At 29.8% G+C, this 19,329-nt stretch overlaps 1 protein-coding gene across 2 annotated transcripts in view; it reads right to left on the reverse strand.

The window, feature by feature from the left end:
* Positions 1-4,500: 4,500 nt before the first annotated feature.
* Positions 4,501-19,329, reverse strand: part of LOC145283484 (tudor domain-containing protein 1-like) — a 124,313-nt gene continuing 109,484 nt past the window's right edge. For both annotated transcript variants that reach the window (XM_080132306.1, XM_080132305.1), the window contains 7 exons: positions 18,121-18,214; positions 17,046-17,246; positions 14,167-15,581; positions 12,357-12,470; positions 10,419-10,586; positions 8,591-8,764; positions 4,501-4,660 (listed from right to left, as the gene is read on the reverse strand). In XM_080132306.1, the coding sequence (XP_079988432.1) occupies positions 4,596-4,660; positions 8,591-8,764; positions 10,419-10,586; positions 12,357-12,470; positions 14,167-15,581; positions 17,046-17,246; positions 18,121-18,214 (2,231 nt within the window). In that variant the 3' untranslated portion in view covers positions 4,501-4,595. The remainder of the gene's footprint in view (positions 4,661-8,590; positions 8,765-10,418; positions 10,587-12,356; positions 12,471-14,166; positions 15,582-17,045; positions 17,247-18,120; positions 18,215-19,329) is intronic.

Here is a 19,329-nt window from a genome sequence, read left to right on the forward strand (position 1 = left end):
CTTTTCGCTTAAACATCCTACATAGCATTTCTATGATTGTGTTAAGATGAATAAATATAAATCTTCAAAAGTTCCATTTTGATGTCGACAATAAGAGAAGAATCTCTACACATTTTGCAACTTCAAAAGAGGGAACGACAAATGATTTTATTGAGGGTCACAAAGCCAGGAAGCTAAATTGTTCAATAATCGTAAGAATCATTCTTACCAGAGAACAGAAATAGGTAATGAAATTGCTCTCACAAATGGAGCATGACATGTTCCACTGAACTAAGCAAAGAGTCAAAGAATACGTCCACCTGCTAGCAGCTGTATATATACTTTGTCATTAATATGACAAACTGCCTTTGTCTTAAGGATTTTGTGATGGTTTTCTTTAAAAAAATAATTCATTTCAGTTTTTCTTTTTTCTTGCTTATAAGATTTTCACATTCTTTTAAAAATTAATTTGATTATTTTTAAGTGAATCCCTAAAACTTATGGCCAAGTTGAGCCTAAATAAGGAAAACACATTCATTTTCAGTATTTTATAAAAAAAGAAAAAAGCATACAAGACAAATGATAAAGAATTAAATCAAATTTTTTTCTTAAATCAAAAAGAGAATCACTGCTTAAATATTCTTAGACATTTTTAAGCTAAAAAAAAAAAAAAAAAAAAGTTAGAATCTTTTAATCTTTTTTTTTTTTTACAAGGGTGTCACCACTTATCAAAGCCACCCTTGTAAAAAAAAAAAAAAAGATTAAAAGATTCTATTTTTTTTTTTTTTTTTTTTGAGCTTAAAAATGTCTAAGAATATTTAAGCAGTGATTCTCTTTTTGATTTAAGAAAAAAATTTGATTTAATTCTTTATCATTTGTCTTGTATGCTTTTTTCTTTTTTCTTAAGAATGGGAAATGTTTTATGTCGTGTCAGCAATGTTTGCAAGAATTTCAGCTGTAAATTAAAAGATGCAACCACTTGGCATCAGATTATTTTCTATTAATTATTGACCAAAAGCAAAAACACAATCTAAAAATATGAAATTCACTATAGCACATTTTGATTTCTTTGTAAACAAATTAGCAATTTTAATATTTCGTTAAAGGAAAAAACAAAACTGTTAAATAAAAAGTTATTTTTAGCTTTGGAAAGTTTTGGACAATGTTTGCATCTAATACTTTGACCTTTTATTTGATTGAGTCAACGAATAATGAAATGCCAAATAATAGCATAATAATTAAATTTAACTTTTAAAACCCTATTAACAAAATAGTACAATTTTAGAAAATAAAATCTTATAATTAAAATTGTTTTTAAATAAAAGCTAGTACTAAAAATATTTTTTATAAATCAACTCCCAATTCCCTTTACCCATGTAATACGCAAATTTTGTTGTTTTTATTTGCCCTCATAAGACTCCTTAGTATTGAATATTTTCTTTTTAAATAGTTTAAAGATTAACATATCCTTTATATATATATAATTATTACTATAATTATTTTTAATACCTACATTAAGACACTAGTGTTTCATCCTTCGGAAATCATCAGTGCAGAGTTACGATTACAGCCGGTTAGGAGACTCAAGCTTGACCACGAAATCATCTCTGACTTCATTAGCAAGGAACAAACCACACGGCCAACATTAACCACGAGAAATACAGTTGAAATTAACATTTATATAAATGTTAAGACAGCAAGAGTGATCTTATGATTATAACATCATGATCTGCGCACGTGAGCTTAAGAGACGACTTTAATTTCAACTTAGAGTTCTGAACAATAAGAATCAAGTTCTTTAAAGGGCTGACAATACACAAAGACCTAATTTTAAAATTTACTTCCGGACAATTTTACTTAGGTTTACAATTACTTCTGTTTTTTTGTTATAAAAATTTTTTTGTATTTAATATCAAGCAAAATAAAAGTTATTTGTTTAAAAACATTTTTATTATAAAATAAAGATGCATCTTGCAGCAGAGTAATAAAAGTCCAAATTAAGATGCAGGTTTTTCAATCAATTTGTGCCCAAACTGCTTGATTTCGATTAGCAACAGATCATGACATGCTCGCAAAAACATCAAAACCTCATAAATAAATTTTGTCCATTCATCAATTTCAATCCTCTCATAATATTTTTCATCATTCAACTGACAATCCATCCATTTGATCCTTGAGTGACTTTTGACCTTTTTGTGGTAACACACACTAAATTAATAAAGAAATAATGTGGTCTCCTGTCATGCAAGACATTGGGATATGCCTGTCCTTATACGTATCTGCTGTAGACTAAGCATTGAGGAAACAGGTCTTTTTCACAGTTCAGGATTAACAACAAAGTACCAAAAGCTCATCTAGCTACCACCACTGTAAAGAATTTCCCTTTCTCCCCGATAGTACTTAAAACTAAAGACTAAAAATTTCTCAGATGACCACAACATGATTGTTTTTAACGTCCAATGTTGACAAATTCTTGTTGACATTGTTCTTTTAAATAAGCACATCCTGTCTAGTTCACCGATTGTTTCCCAGTCCTCTCAGAGTATTGTTTCTCGTTCAAATGATAAACTCATTAACTCTTATACTCGAGTGGTCTTTGGGCTTTGATAAGAGGTGATGTTTTATATAATAAAATAACTAATGTCTCTGGAAATGCAAAATCTCACAAGGATTACAATGCAAGAGTCAAAACCCAACTGGATTGAACTTATGTTTTTTTAAATGTATGATCCATTAAACTTTGGTGACCACCTTTGTGAATGAGATAACGCTCAAACTTTTATCAAGGAAGATTCAAATTTAAATCTTTAAAGTCCACAATAAGACAAGTTTTGAACATTTTTTTGTGACGCGACAATTACACATCATCATCGAACCAATAAATATTTAGGAAATGTGTAACATCGTTAAAAAGGAAAAATACAGGGTGGTGAAAAAAAAAAAAGGATCATTTTTGAATGGTGTAAATAAGCAGGTCTGGAGATTCTTATGACATCCATATGGATTCAACGGATAAAAATCATCGAGATGTACTTTGCTACAAAATCAGTTCATATGACAGAAATGCAAAAAAGATTTTGACAGGAACAAAGTACCTAATAGAAGGGCAAATGTTTAGTGGATAAATTTCAGGATACAAGAAATATGGCAGTTGCCTACAAAGACCACAGTAGTCAACATTATTCAGCCATAATTCCTGGCAATATTCAAACTTTATGGGATAATCTGGAGGAATCCGCCCGAAAATCAACACACAATCTCTCACAAGAAACTTGCATTTCGAGAACATCAGTTTTGAGCACCCTCAACGATGAGCTTAATTTCTTTCCTTACAAAATTCAAATCTTGCAGAAGTAAACCGATCGCAATAAAGCAGAACAAAAGCATTTCATGAATACATCACTCAAAGGACTGAAAATGGTTGGATTTGCCGACAAAGTTCATTCCCGCAAAGAATACAATCTTTCATCATATTTTAAAAACTCTGGCAAAAATTTGAAATTAAAAAAAGTGTTTTTGGACCACCCTGTATATCAAATTCTATTGGTATTGGAAGGAGAATGTAAAGAATTAAAATAAAATTCTCGAATTGGTTGCAAAAAAATCATAATCCACACTTCAGAGGGGGGGAATTGACTGCAAACAAATCCGATTACAAATTAAAAATTTTTGCAAACATTGCTGACTCCCAACAAATGCTGGATCCATAAAAGTGATAATAAAACATAAAATACACTTAATCTTAAAATTATTTTCGATTTTACTAAAGTACTGATATTGATCATTAGCAAACTCCTCAAAAAAAAATTAAAAAATTTTTAAATGCATTTTTAAATAGCAATCCAAACTTTTAAAGAAATTGTCAATTTGGTAAATATTAAACTAAAATAAAAATTAATTGATGAATCTGAAACCTTATAAGCTAATTTCCAGAGCTTCCACACGATTGTAGCGATACCCTAAAAAAGACCTGAAAAATGTTCTCGTTATTATTACGAGATCACTAACATTTAGAAAAAAGAAAAATGAATCTTTAAAAAAAATATTACCAATTTCTCAAAAAATTGATTTCAAAACCATTTAAATTTTTAATTGTGAAAATATTTTCAATAAGACTTCGGCAAAAGCATGGTGAAATAGAGATGAAAAAATATTCTCAGAAGCCGATCATCTATCCAATTATTTTCAAGTGATGGCCAAGGGGTTTTCTGCGGCCATTTTCATAAGCAGAAAAAAAATCTCTTGAAAATTGTGTGTGTGTGTTGGGGTGAGGATACTTTAGAATCTTAAAGTATGAAGTTTTACAGAGATTTTTTTCTGGAAAACATAGTATGTGGAAAAGATTTCCTCACAAAAAGTCTTGGTTTGAACAAGTCTCAAACCAGTAAACATAACAGATTGACAATCAATAAATCTCAATATGGAGATGAAGGAGAGGCAGACAGTTCATTATAAAATTGCCCCTTAAGAAAAAAAGATAAAAACTACCTAAAATGATAGCAGACCTTAAAAGATACATGAATTCTAGTTAAGGGACAAAAAAAAAAAAAAAAAAAAAAATAGCAAGTTTGCCGAACCTCTGAAGAGGAAAGAAGATGGCTCTAAACTGACACACCTCATTTATAAGATGCTAATTTCCGTTGAAGTTCTTCAATTTGACGTTGAAGCATTTCCTTCTCAGCTGAAAAAAAAAAATGGTTTAATTTAAATCTTTTTACTCAATTTTATATATATTATAGGTTTCTAAAAAATATAAATAAAAAATACAATGTGTAAATAATTACATATAACGACTTACCAAACAATACGTAAAGGCTTTTTACATTAAAATATTTATAAGGTCTTTACTTTTTGAGGAGATTATTATGAAACTGAAGTAGGACTGGAAAGATTAATCTTGGATTCTCATTTCTGCTCAAATCATGTTCTGCATGACTGTTGTTGATTAACTACACGTTTAAGTGTATTGTATACAATACACTTAAACGTGTATTGTATACAATACACGTTTAAGTGTATTGTATACAATACACTTAAACAATAGTTTAATTTATGCAGATTGCATATGTATAATTATAGAATCAATCTTCTATTGAATTGAGGAGGACTAATTTCCCACAAAAATTTAAAAATAAAATAATGATAATATCGTTCATCAAATTCTGCCTGTGTTTGTTTACAATATCACATTAACTGATATTTGGGTTTGATAATGAATGCCCTGGAAAAGTCACTTCTGATTAATGTTTAGTTTTAAAATATACAAACGAAGAAATGATTTGCAGCGATCTTAAATGGTACCTCTTCTTTTATCGTAAATTGAACTTATTAATAAGAAAAAAATTAAAATAAAATGGTGAGAGTTGAATACTCTACCACTGAGCTACATCACCGGATGTCAATAAATCTGGATTTTGTTTTTAAGAAGAAATGGTTTGTTCAGATTTTATTATCTCCTTTGGCCAGTGTCACCTAAAATATTCCTCTGTAAAAAAAAAATCTTACTTTATATATAAGAGACTTTTTTTAGGATCTGATTTTTGGATTTCCGATACTTATCGGATGAATTTCTATACAAAACATATCTAAGAACACTGCCAGACATTTAAATTAGCTATGAGGAAAGAACTCGCACACAAAGTGACTTTTATATAATAGAAGAGATTATTATTTCCACAAGCAAACAATAATGTCATCCAATTAAAATTAGATTTTTTTTATGTGAGATGATATAGAATTATTTCCACAAGCAAACAATAATGTCATGCAATTAAAATTAGATTTTTTTATGTGAGATGATATAGAATTATTTCTACAAGCAAACAATAATGTCATCCAATTAAAATTAGATTTTTTTATGTGAGATGATATAGAATTATTTCTACAAGCAAACAATAATGTCATCCAATTAAAATTAGATTTTTTTATGTGAGATGATATAGAATTATTTCCACAAGCAAACAATAATGTCATGCAATTAAAATTAGATTTTTTTATGTGAGATGATATAGAATTATTTCCACAAGCAAACAATAATGTCATCCAATTAAAATTAGATTTTTTTATGTGAGATGATATAGAATTATTTCTACAAGCAAACAATGTCATCCAATTAAAATTAGATTTTTTTTATGTGAGATGATATAGAATTATTTCTACAAGCAAACAATAATGTCATCCAATTAAAATTAGATTTTTTTTATGTGAGATGATATAGAATTATTTCTACAAGCAAACAATAATGTCATCCAATTAAAATTAGATTTTTTTTATGTGAGATGATATAGAATTATTTCCACAAGCAAACAATAATGTCATCCAATTAAAATTAGATTTTTTTTATGTGAGATGATATAGAATTATTTCTACAAGCAAACAATGTCATCCAATTAAAATTAGATTTTTTTATGTGAGATGATATAGAATTATTTCCACAAGCAAACAATAATGTCATCCAATTAAAATTAGATTTTTTTATGTGAGATGATATAGAATTATTTCTACAAGCAAACAATAATGTCATCCAATTAAAATTAGATTTTTTTATGTGAGATGATATAGAATTATTTCCACAAGCAAACAATAATGTCATCCAATTAAAATTAGATTTTTTTTATGTGAGATGATATAGAATTATTTCCACAAGCAAACAATAATGTCATGCAATTAAAATTAGATTTTTTTTATGTGAGATGATATAGAATTATTTCCACAAGCAAACAATAATGTCATCCAATTAAAATTAGATTTTTTTATGTGAGATGATATAGAATTATTTCTACAAGCAAACAACATTACAGCTCATATAATCCATAAAAACTACAGATTGGAAGTCTTAGACTTATATATGTGCTCTGATTTGGGTTCATCATCAGAACATATCTGAACTTGGGATTTGAAAACCAAGTGACCTATATACAAGGAGAGTTCTCTGCTACGCGAGTTACCACACCACTGACAAGAAAGTCTATTAATCAACAGATCAAATAAGCCGCAGCAATGTTCAGAGTGAAACCTACTTTTCTTAATAAGGAATGTAGTCATCCAACTATAAAGAACCCAGGTCAAAGTTCAACAAGCTAACCAATGAACAAATTAATATTAGATTTTTTTTTTTTAAATATGAGATGATACAGAATTATAACAACATCACAGTTCACACAAGCCAAATTACTCACTTCACATGCAAGCGACTCAGGTTTTGAATCCCAATTAGGATACGTTCTACTGATGAGCCAAAACTTGAGTTCAGGAATTGATAAACAAAAAACATCAATCTGCCATTTTCTAATTTGAAATGGATGTTTTCAAGAATTACATTTTGTCAAGATGATAGTTACCTCCCTTGTATTTTTAATAACCACCAAAAAGTAAGCAAATTCGATAAATATTTTATTTTTCTACTCAAATCATTTTTCATTATTTTGTGATTTTTTTTTACTAATTTCAACATTAGACACGAGTACATAATCATGCTTTTATTTTAAATCGAATTATCTTGCACAACGACTACATTTTACTAGTGTTTGCACTAAAATTCATTACAATATACTTTTTTGATCAGTAAAGTTTAAGGATTAAAGAAAAAATAAAATATTAAGCAAGATTGGTGGGTGGTAGAAAAATAATGCAAAAAACGGTATTTTTCCTCATAAGGTTACAGTAGTGGAAATTTCCATGACAAGTTAACTGTTCCATCTGCCTGCTTCCCACCTGACTACAACCTGGATGTCTTCAGGTCCAATGTAAACAAATTCCTGATGAACCACACTTCATTAAATCTCCACACTAACGTACTGTACTTGCAATAACCCTTATCCCTGAGTGGCTTCCGGGACTTGATAAGTGCTGACTACCGTGTAAAAAAAAACAAAAAAAAACAACGAGTTATGATCACATTACAGGATATTTCATCAGGTAACATGTCATGTAAAACCGTATGTGACAGAAGTGAGATCGATTTTGGCTTTATGATGTCAAAGTGACCAGACATCTTTTTCCAAGTCCACCAGCAGTATGTGCGGATAGGTTGAAAAATTAAGAAAAAGATGAAAAAGTAAATATTCACACAGATCATCGATCACTAGTCTCATTCTTAGACAAGGTTAAAAAAAAAAAAAAAAAAAAGTCTAACAGGTTCTGCACTGTTGGTTAAGTTTCAACCTCTGCTCCATCACTGCAATGCTACATCCCTACACTTATTTTACAAGTATTTTAATGGAATGTGCTCTGATGAATCCATAGGACTTGTGTTTCCTTGACATAAATACTTCACGCTAACCCAACAAGCAGCAAAATTTCACCCTTTCATTGTTGAGGTCCATAGATGCTGAAAAGTCTTTTACTCTAATATTTTCTTCCATCGGATTGCTAGAATTCCCTCTCTATACTAATTTGCTAAGCTTAAATTAAATAGGAACAGCAATATTGATGCTGAGCTCCTCACAGTCCCCTGTTAGACAATCCCAAATACTAGTCCCTTACATTCAATTATGCCGTGTTTTGGGGGTAAAAACAGTATTTCAGACAAGATGTCGATTCAAGGTTTTGTCTTGGATTAAAAAACCTGCGTTAAACAGATGTGAAGTAACAAAGCTGAAATTTGACTTACCATCGTCTGCCGATTTGCTTGGAGAGGGAGAAAAATTAACTTTCTCTACGTCCTCTTCTAAATCTTCCGCTAATATAATTTCATATGTACTGCCTACTTTGTTGACCACTTTTACATTTAGAGTCTTTTCTTGAAATTTATCCGTTTCATTTATTCTTTTTTGTTTGGAAATTCCTAGAAAAAAAATGGTTTATTTTTGGATTATAAAAACATTTGTCGGGTGATGAGCAAACAAAGAGTGAAGCAAAATTAAAAATTAGATACAAAATATGAAACAAAAACTGAATGAAATATGCAAAATTAATGTCATTTTTGGAAAAATTTTTGTAGCAAATATACATATGGCTGTGAACAAATTCGTAAACCTCAAAACCTTTTCCAAAATACCTAAACATAAAATTGAATTCCTTAATATTCTTATGGATATCTTTAATAATATGGTTAACACTTCTACTTAGAAAAGAACCAGCTTAAATTCTTGTCTTAAATTCCAAAGCAAACATTTTCATTGCAACAAAATAGTCATTTGTAAAAAAAAAAAAAAAAAAAAAAAAAAAAACCTACTAAATCAAGCAAAACTAATTTGTTTTACTAAAAAGCATTGCTTACTAAACTAAAAAAAAATAAATCCTTATTAATAATGGATTCCCTAATTATATTATCGATGAACAAATAAAATTAATGATTCAAAACGTAAAGAAACTACAACAAATAACATTGAACATCTCAAACTGTATTAACATAAACTACTAGAATCAAGTACAAACTTTGAATCAGAAAAAAAAAACTCCATAAACCATTTTGTACACAGATACATATCCCAAAAATGGTAATTAAAATTAGACTCATTATTTATTAAAGAAATTTATTACCCAAAATCTTATTGTCTTCTTCAACTCTAATACTGCACTTCACCTTTTCTGATCTTGATTAGTGGAGGAGAAATCCTTTTAGACTGAGGCAATTTTTATTTCTATCTAGAATGCCCTTTTTTGGGGAGCTGGATTTCTCCATATTAAAAACCGACCTTGTGACTAACTGCCTTTGTAAGAGGCAAATAAATAGGAGCATTAAAAAGAACTGATGTAATATCTACAAGTTTAAATGCCCTTTTGGAGAATGCAACTCCTATAATGATAAAGTTAATAGCTACATTGGTTTTGCAATCATTAAAGCATTTAATATACAAAGTATAATAGCTTTAACATAACATTGAGAGAACAACAATTTGTAGATCACAAAATTCAAAGCTCTTTACGTGTACTGGATCAACTTGATAACAATATTAAAACCAATAACCAGTCTGAATAGAGTTAAGAACTCCTAACCAGTGGTGTATTCACTTGTCACGTAATTCCACTAAACAATGCAGCAAATGTGAAATCTATACCAATTATAAGGCTTCATAATAAAATATCAAAATAAAAAAGTAAAAAATTTTTTTTACATCATACACATCGAGTTTATTATGCAAAAACGTTTAAATTTGCTAGAAATGAACACCCTAGAATTGCACAGAACAATATCTCAGCCGAACAGAAAAAAAAAAATCTATTGTCAAAATAAGCTTTTCGCTAAAACTATAATTTTTTATTTGCATGAAAGAAAATGATAAAACAAAGGCTGTCTTTTCGAAATTAAGTTGTATTAAGTGTATGTGTGTGGGGGGGGGCGTTGTTGGATTAGAGATACAATGTCAAAAAGCTAATGAATAATCAACAAATGCTTTAATCATTTAAAATGAAAAAAAAAAACGAATTAAATCAAATTCTAATTTTTTAAGCCTACAAAATCTGAACAAGAGAAAAAAAAAACAAAAAAAACTTACCTGTTAAACTACAGCGAACAGCTAAAATAGGAAATTCCATGAAAATTTCGGAAGATATTTCTCGTAAGTTTTGTCTGTCTATCCAGGAAACATTGCCATAGTCTACAAAAAAGACCTTCACTTCATCTTTGCGAAAGTCAAGAGCTTTGGCCCGGTACCAATCGTTATCTGTTAAATAAAAATGTTAAAACATGGCAAAGAGAGCCAAACAAAAAGAGCGGAAATCAACGAAAAATAGACGCCTAAAGTTAGAATAAAAATGTAGGGAAAAAATGGCCAAATAAAATGGCGAATAAAAAAAAAAAAAAAGTAAAAAGATTAAAAAAAAAAGTTACATTCATATCCATCCGAAAATGTATCTTTCTCACCTATTTTTTTTTTTTTTTTTAACTTGCCCCATCTTTCATCTCTGACCAGGTTTTTTTCCTCCCTCTTTCCCTTAAATCCGTTTTTATCACATCATCCCATTTTCTTTTTTCCCCTATCAACTGAATCCCTCATCTCTTAAATTTTCGAACCCAATCATCCCAATCCATTCTTGTGACCAAACCAACAAAGTGTTCTGAACATATCTCCCTGTACTTATTTTTTTTGCATCTATATTTTTTTATACTATTCAGATTTACTCTTTTGAGATCAAGACTCACATTACACATCCATGATATATCATTCTAATATTTCTTTTGATGCAACACATATGCTCAACCCTCACTGGCCAGATTTCACTTTCAGACATCACACTGTAGCCATTAAACCTGACAATTGGGACAAGTAAAAAGCAACTTGACAAGTTAACGTGCCCAATGATGCTGCGTTAAACATAGCTGAGAGGAAAAGGATGAAAAATACCAAAAAGATGAAAAGAAACGCGAATTTCAGGGAGATCTCTATCATTTCAGCAATTACAGGAGCAACTGAATTGATTAAAAAGAATTTCAAAAATTATCTGGCAAATATACCTGGTGAACTAAGTGCAAAAGAGATCCAACAATTGTACCTAAAGGGATGGTTAGAATCTTAAAAACGATCTCAGTTGGAATATGCAATAGTTGATTAATGTCTGGCATCCAGTAGGATGCCCCATCCTCAGTTGAACAAACTGATAGAACAATTTAAAAAGACTCTTCCTTTAGTTGACAATGATAACACACTGCTAATTACTAATAGTAGAAGTTTCCTGAACATATTACATCTATTTCTAACTCTTGTACTAACATTGGTAAAAAAACTGCTTTGTAAAAATATTTTAAAAGGAAAGGGTGGGGTTTAGCCAAAAGTCAAAAATATCAAGCAAAACACTGGAGGATATTATTTTGAAATTATTTATAAAAAAAAAAAAAAAGGTTAAAAAGTTCTTAAAACTGTAAAATTTACAAAAGTTTCCAATGAAATAATAGAAAATACAAACAATCATCTCCAAAATTCACTAAAAAGCTGCTTCGTTGTTTATCCCGAATTCCCCTTCGATTAAGAAACAAAAATAAAGTCTGTATGATGTATGTATCCATGATGGACAGACAATATCATATTCCAAATTTATTTTTTACTTTTAAATGAGAAAAATAAAATTTTATGGCTCGGTCACTGCCTTGCGATGCAATTTTTAAAAAATTGCAGGAAACATGGGAGATAACTCAACATAATTCAAATTTGAGATTTTTGTTTTGTTTTGAGATGCTTGCAAATTCTTTGTTAAAAAATTATTTATAAAAAAAATTTATCAATTTATGATTTTTGAAATACAATATTTTATTTTTGTCACTGGCGACATGTCATACAGATTTTTCTTTGCTTTTTTGGGGGTGGGATGTAAGAAGTTTCTGAACAAGCACTATTGTTTTTTTTTAGCACACAAAGCTGTTTTTTTTTTTTGTTTTGTTTTCTTAAAAATTAAATAGAGAAGTCAAAATGTGAAGATAATACAAAGAATCTACTGACCTAAGAACTTAGCAGCTAGAAGCTCTCCCTTTTCAGGAAAAAAATTTGGATTTGCTGAAGACTCAGTACAGACTTTGGCCAACTCTTTCATAAGTTCAAAATATCGGAGAATAGCTGAAAAGAAACAATGATAATGGGAGAGGGGTTAAGAATAAAAGTATCCGACAAAGGTTTTTAAATTTTAATTCTACAGAGTATCTCAAAATAGAAACTTTACTGTAATATTTTGTGACGTTTGTGAATCCCTTGGTGTGTGTTATCAGCTACGTGTGAACAATAATGATCATTAATTTGAACATTTGCAAACATGATTCTTCAATTACCATTTCACTCTACATTCATAGATAAAGGTTTATCGTTATTCGAAGTGTGAGTACATATCTTTAAATGGATATTGTTTTTCTGGGCATTTTATTTTAATAAATCATTTGGACACTGAAACCGCAAGAAAAAAAATGTTCAATTTACCTCCAAGTTAGGTATGTGTGTGTCTGTTTAAATATTTGTATGAGTAGGATTCATTCCTAAACCAATTACCTGATCATTATGAATTTAAGAACACAAATAAAGTTTAATGCAACAAAGGTAGGGGGGGATTTCTAAAAATTCAAATAAAACCTAAATTTTATGCCATTTTAACAATAGGTATTAAACATCAATAAATATCTCACAAATTTCAATTTCTTTGGAATTTGTTAAAGGATTTTAGGGGGCATGATGAAGGCAAATTTATATTCAACATATTTGAAAGCCTATGCTGTGTAGGTTAGAAAGAAAAAATGAAAGCTGACAATAACAGATCTGCATGCATTAAAAGAATGAAGAGTAAGCATAAAATCCTACAAGATCAACTTTCAGAATATTTCTTCAAGTGATAAAAAAAAATTTATAAACAATAAAATATAGGACAATGTGAAAATTTAACAATGTATCATAGCAGGTGAAAGGAACAGGTTTAGCATGCCACATTTCCCCAAATGTAACAAACTAAACATATTGTCTTGATTGCAGAATTTTTTCATGTAAAAATGCATTTATAGCTTACAACATAAAGGAAATAATCACTTGTAAAACACTAAAAACGTCCATATTTATAGAACCTTCTGTATGAATATGTGAATTGGTTTAGTACCAGTTTTTGAATACTATGTATTTTAAAAAAGAGGTTGTTTTATATTCACAGCAAAAGAGAGTGAAAGATAAAGACAGAGAGACAGAATGAAGAGCAACCGAGATAATTCCACAAAAATAAAATACTTTTCTTATATTGATGTTTATTCTAATGCCAATAATAAACTAATTGGTGTAACTGCATATTTATAGACAAACAACTTCCTGTTTTGGAAGTCATCTGCATTAGCTTTATCTGAGAATTTCTTTTTGATAAAATTTCGTCAGGGTCTTCAGATTAGGCTGCACCATTAAACGACTTTGAGAACCAGAAGTAGTTTCCCCCTTCAGTAAATATGCAATTACATCAACTAATTTTGCTTTTCATTCCTAGGAAAAAAAAAAATTAAAACAAGGTAGTATCTTTTTTTTTTCAAACTTTTTGAATAGTTTAATTTATAAATAGTTACTGGTGCTTTGATAAAATTAACTTTAAGTACATCTCTTCACATCTATAAAAAGTAAATATAGCTTTGGAATTTTTTTTGGAAAAAATATTCCAAAATTATATAAATCAGAAAATACACATATTTTACAAATGTCTGGGGAAAATGTAGATATGGTGACCTGCTAAACTCATTCCTTTCAATTGTTTGAATAATTGTGATACCTAATTTAAAAATGTGCAAAATATATTTACCTGTATCATCAAGCAATTGGCAGTAAAAACTATTGACATTGTCACTCGATGTGCAATGAAGCTTGTAGCAATTGTTGATGTCTAGTAAAAGACAGCTCATGTTCTTTGTATAATATTTCATTTTCTGTGATGCAAAATCAGAACCAACTCGACTTTTCAAGCTTGGTGCAGAGAGGTTTTGTCGACTGGAATCATTAGACAAACATACCTTAGGAATAAGTTCAGACTGAATAGAAGACATCTGTGCAGCACCGGGGCGTGAAGTGGAACTCTCTAGAGAAAGTGAAGAAGCATTAGAGCTCAACGGCACCCCAAGAGGGGAACTCGTACAAAATTCTTGCGGAGAATTCGGACTATTTGACAAGAGACTATCATTTTCAGAAGCATAATCATTCGTAATCGCCTCTTTAAATAAGTCGTTCAACACGTCTCCGTCACTGTTATAGACAATGACATTATAGATTCCTTTTTTTTCACAAACTATTTTATACTTGTAAATATTGTTGAAAGCTAAATCAGCAAATTGAAGCCGTCCATCTTCCTTTAATGATACATTGTGGAGTTTGCACGGGAGAGCTTGTTTGGGATAAGAAGCAAATTTTTTCGGAAGAGGTCGTAGATGGTCTGCTGGTAAGCACTCACTATTACCATAGTCGATGAAAAACACCATAAACATAGAGTCATCCAAAACCTTTATTATTTGGCCTCGGTACCAGGTGTTATCAAATGAGAACTTTGCAGCCACAATTTCGTTCTCACACGCGATATGTTGCATCGTTTGATCTTCAGTAGCGTCCAAAACTTGATTGAAATTCGACTGGAAATCTTTCTGGTCTGGTTGAATCACATTAATAAAGAACGTATCAGATTGAAAATCAATAGCAATGCCATCATAAACATTGCCAACGGCAAGGGGAATTTTAGGAATGTCCGAAACCATTATTTTACAAGATTGTAACTCTTTCTCTTCGTGAGATGACGTGGGATTTATAACAACTGCATGCCCATCAAGAACCAACAAACTAGCAATGGATGTATTTGTGCAAACGTCAATCAATTTCCAAAGACTTTTTCCATTATCGTTCAACCCATCGTATTCACCCAGTATGTGTTGAGACTTGACACGGACACTCTCATTCATGGCTTCCAAGGTCTCCTTGAAAATGTTGCAGAGTTTTGGTGACCATCCTTGTTTATCGACTGGTTTTATCTCGGCCAATTTTGAGCGGACAATCATAAAAGGATGAACACAACAGAAAGAAGGGCAGGCACGAGCATTCAGTGAAGATATGACCTCTATACTGCCATGATCGAGAAAAAGAACGGTCAATTTTGAATTATTGATCTGGATCACTTCAGCACGACACCACTGACCAAGCAGATTTTGAACAAGGACAAGCTGGTTTGGAACAGGCCTAAAATTTAGAAAAAAAAAAAAAAGTACAAATCAAAAAGTAGAAATAAAAATTTGGTTGAATAACTTTTTTAAAGTTTGGAGATTAGAATGTTTTGCGTATCATTGGTCTAATGTCTGTTTTACATGCGGTGAACAGCTTTAAGAAATTGACTTTCAAACTCCCATCTCTGGCCAGGTTTTTATCTTATGTTTTTCTTGATCTTCCCATATTAACTGACCCTGCTACCTCTATTCTTCATCTTTTAACCCAAGAACTCTAATCCATTCTTTCAACGTGGCCATATTATAGACATCTTCCTATACTTTCCAAATTTAATCTTCCTCTGGTCATCAGATCTCTTTCTTTTAACACTCACATTACAAATGCTTAGCATCATTCTTATACCATTTCTCTCCATGCAACGCATATCCTCAACCCTCACTAGCCAGATTTCGCTTCTACATATCATAAATACCCAACTCGACAACTATATATTATTTAATGTTTTTAAGCCATAAGTAGTAACTCAAAACACCACATTCTTGATATAGAAACAAAAATATTCAATGAACAAAGATGAACTCTTACACAGAAACTAATATTCTCTATCAGACATAAAATACCATCCATGAGAAACATCTATTACATGAATGCAATTCTCTACTCTATAATAAAGACCAATGTGTCTTTATTTGCATGGTTATATGTAAATAACTATAACCCAATTCATCAAATAAAAAAAACTTTAAAAAAAACAAAAAAAAACACATGCCTATTTCTTTTTTAAAGCCAATTCAAGTGGCAGAAATCAAGCAACAAGTCCAATAACCCTGAATCTGGAAAGAAACATCTTACTCTAAATAAAAGCAATAACTTGTTTTGTTGTTTTGCAAAACTAAAAATTGCTCATGCTCAACAACTGAAGGATTAAAAGAAAATTTCGTTATAGCTAAATAACAATTTCATTCTATTAATAATCTGATCAAACGATGTTGTAATATTTAAATTTAGCTTTTAAAATCCTATTTAATAGTTAAAAATAAAAATAAAAAAGCAAAATAAAAATGGACTAAAACGACTCCCAAGTAACACCAGGTATGTATATAGATTGTATTTAATATTTATATAGAAAACAAACTTGTAGTCCAAAAACGGTGCTTTCACACAGAAACTTGCTTATTAATTTTTTTTAACGATAAAAAAAAAAACAATTATTAAATATCCTTAAATACACTATCTGCTTGAATACAGGTGATCATTTTACAATAAATTAACGTGAGAAACTAATTCCCCACTAATTTATAAAATAATTGTTTTATTTTGTTGTCTACTTGAAGTCAACATTTACCATTAAGTTCTTCAGACAAAACGTAATCGCTATAAAAGGAAAAAAAATATATATATATAATTTTTCATTTTGCATGCACTAGTATATGGTGTAAGAGTGTAATAATACTAAGAAGGGGGGAAAAATGTACTTACAATTCAGTTAACATGGGACAAGAAAGAGCACAGGATTGTAATTTCTGATTGAATTGCTGAAAATGCTCGTCATGAACAACCACAAGAACCATGAAATCATCAGGAGAAATAATATTGAATGGAAAAATGCTGTATTTGCTTCCAGTCTTCAAAGAAAATGATCTGTTCTTCATATCCGCAACCATGGTTATGCGTGGAGTTCTGGGAGAAGGGGAAGAGATTTCAATATTAGATTTTGTTGAATTATTTACAATTTCATCTTATATTAAGATTCATCCTTAAACTTTTCTTTCAAAAAAATAAAACAGACACAAAAATTTAAAGTCAAATTTTGAAAAAAAAAAAAAAAAGGTTTTTTCATATAAGAAATGCAAAGTCACATCTTATACTAAAGCCACGTTACTAAATGTTTGTTTCCCTAGGGGTTTTTTTTTGTCCAATATATTTTAATCACAAAACCACGCATGAAAAATATGCCTCAGTTTTGCAATAGAGTTTGACAAAAAAACATGTCAATTAATCAAGTGACCATGCTGTGAAATTCATATTGTATTTTATTAACTTTGCTCCAAACAATGCATATTTGCCAATGAAGAATTAGAGACTTCTGTGATAAGGGCCAGATTTATAGGGGCAACTGGGTAGGGAGTTCATTAGCAATATATGGAGTCATAATTGTATTTCTGCATGTTTCAGAGAAAGAGTGAAAGAATTCCAAATGCATATGATGCAAGGAAAGAATAGAATTAGAGTAGAAAATCTTCCAAGTTCTACAATGAAAGAATTTTGTTGCGCGTCAGGTGAGAGTCAAGTATGCAAGTGTTGCAAGCTAATTGGAGCAGAATCCATGAAGGTAGACAGATGCAACACTTTCATCATGCAATCAGTTGTGGGGATATCTTCATGGACAGTGCAGGACCTATTCGGTTAGAAATTCTTGCATCCTGTGGTTGGTATTTCATTTCCTGAATCCAAGTAGTAATATCTAATTCCTAGAAATTTAAAATCAAAATATATTCCAGAAAATGTTTAAACCCAGACATAGGTATCCTTCTGTTAATTAAATAGAACTTACTTTTTTGAAACGGCATTGGTTGGATTCAAAACGGAACGTTCAAGTTCGAGTTTAGAATTTATCTGCTTTGATAATTTCTTTCCAACATCACCATCTAAAACAAATAAAACGCAACAAGAAAATTATATTTTGTATAGACATTGTTCTCATTTTAATAATGAAATTAGTTTTTAAAAATAATTAAAAATTCACCCAAAATGTTAAGAATAATTATAGTGTAGAATATTTTATTGGATGAAATCAAAAACGACACTAAACAAAAATGGATATGCTTAAAACAAAGAGTTAAAGATGTTTACTTTATATCTGCCAACGAACCATACACTATCATAACACCTAAGTATTGTAGTTTTCACCTGCAACTTATGTTGAGTCAGCTAAACATCAAGCAAAAGATGCTAAAGCAAATTCTGATTTTATCACCATTAATCTATTAAATTAATCTATTAAACTAATCTATTAAATTAATCTATTAAATTAATCTATTAAATTAATCTATTAAATTAATCTATTAAATTAATCTATTAAATTAATCTATTAAACTAATCTATTAAACTAATCTATTAAATTAATCTATTAAATTAATCTATTAAATTAATCTATTAAACTAATCTATTAAACTAATCTATTAAACTAATCTATTAAATTAATCTATTAAATTAATCTATTAAATTAATCTATTAAACTAATCTATTAAACTAATCTATTAAATTAATCTATTAAATTAATCTATTAAACTAATCTATTAAACTAATCTATTAAACTAATCTATTAAATTAATCTATTAAATTCGATGTAGATTCCAAAACTTTTCCAGTTTTTAATACACAAAAAATTTATTTTGAATTTTAAAGCTACAAATGACTACTTAAATACTTCCAAATTCATTTAGGTTTAGGTTCAAAATCATTTACATTTTTTTTTATTAACAAAAGATTAAATTAGCTGAATTGTTCCCAAAAGAAATCTAAATTCAAAGAAGAAAATGAAAAACACAAACACAAAGTTCATCTTCCGATTCTTATTTTCACATTTGGGGCCGATGTAACCTCCAAGCTTCTTCACATGTATGCTGAACTCTAGAATCTGCACGTAACCTTTTATTTAATCCACAGGGATAGCGTGCTCCCATTCCATCAGCCATGACTGGCTAGAAAGTTCCAACTAATTCGCAATTATATTTAGAAGATCGGAGCTTACATCGACCGA

This window comes from Euprymna scolopes, chromosome 8 (assembly GCF_053919585.1).
Source record: "Euprymna scolopes isolate OS-2025 chromosome 8, ASM5391958v1, whole genome shotgun sequence".
NCBI classification, from domain to species: Eukaryota; Metazoa; Mollusca; class Cephalopoda; order Sepiida; family Sepiolidae; genus Euprymna; species Euprymna scolopes.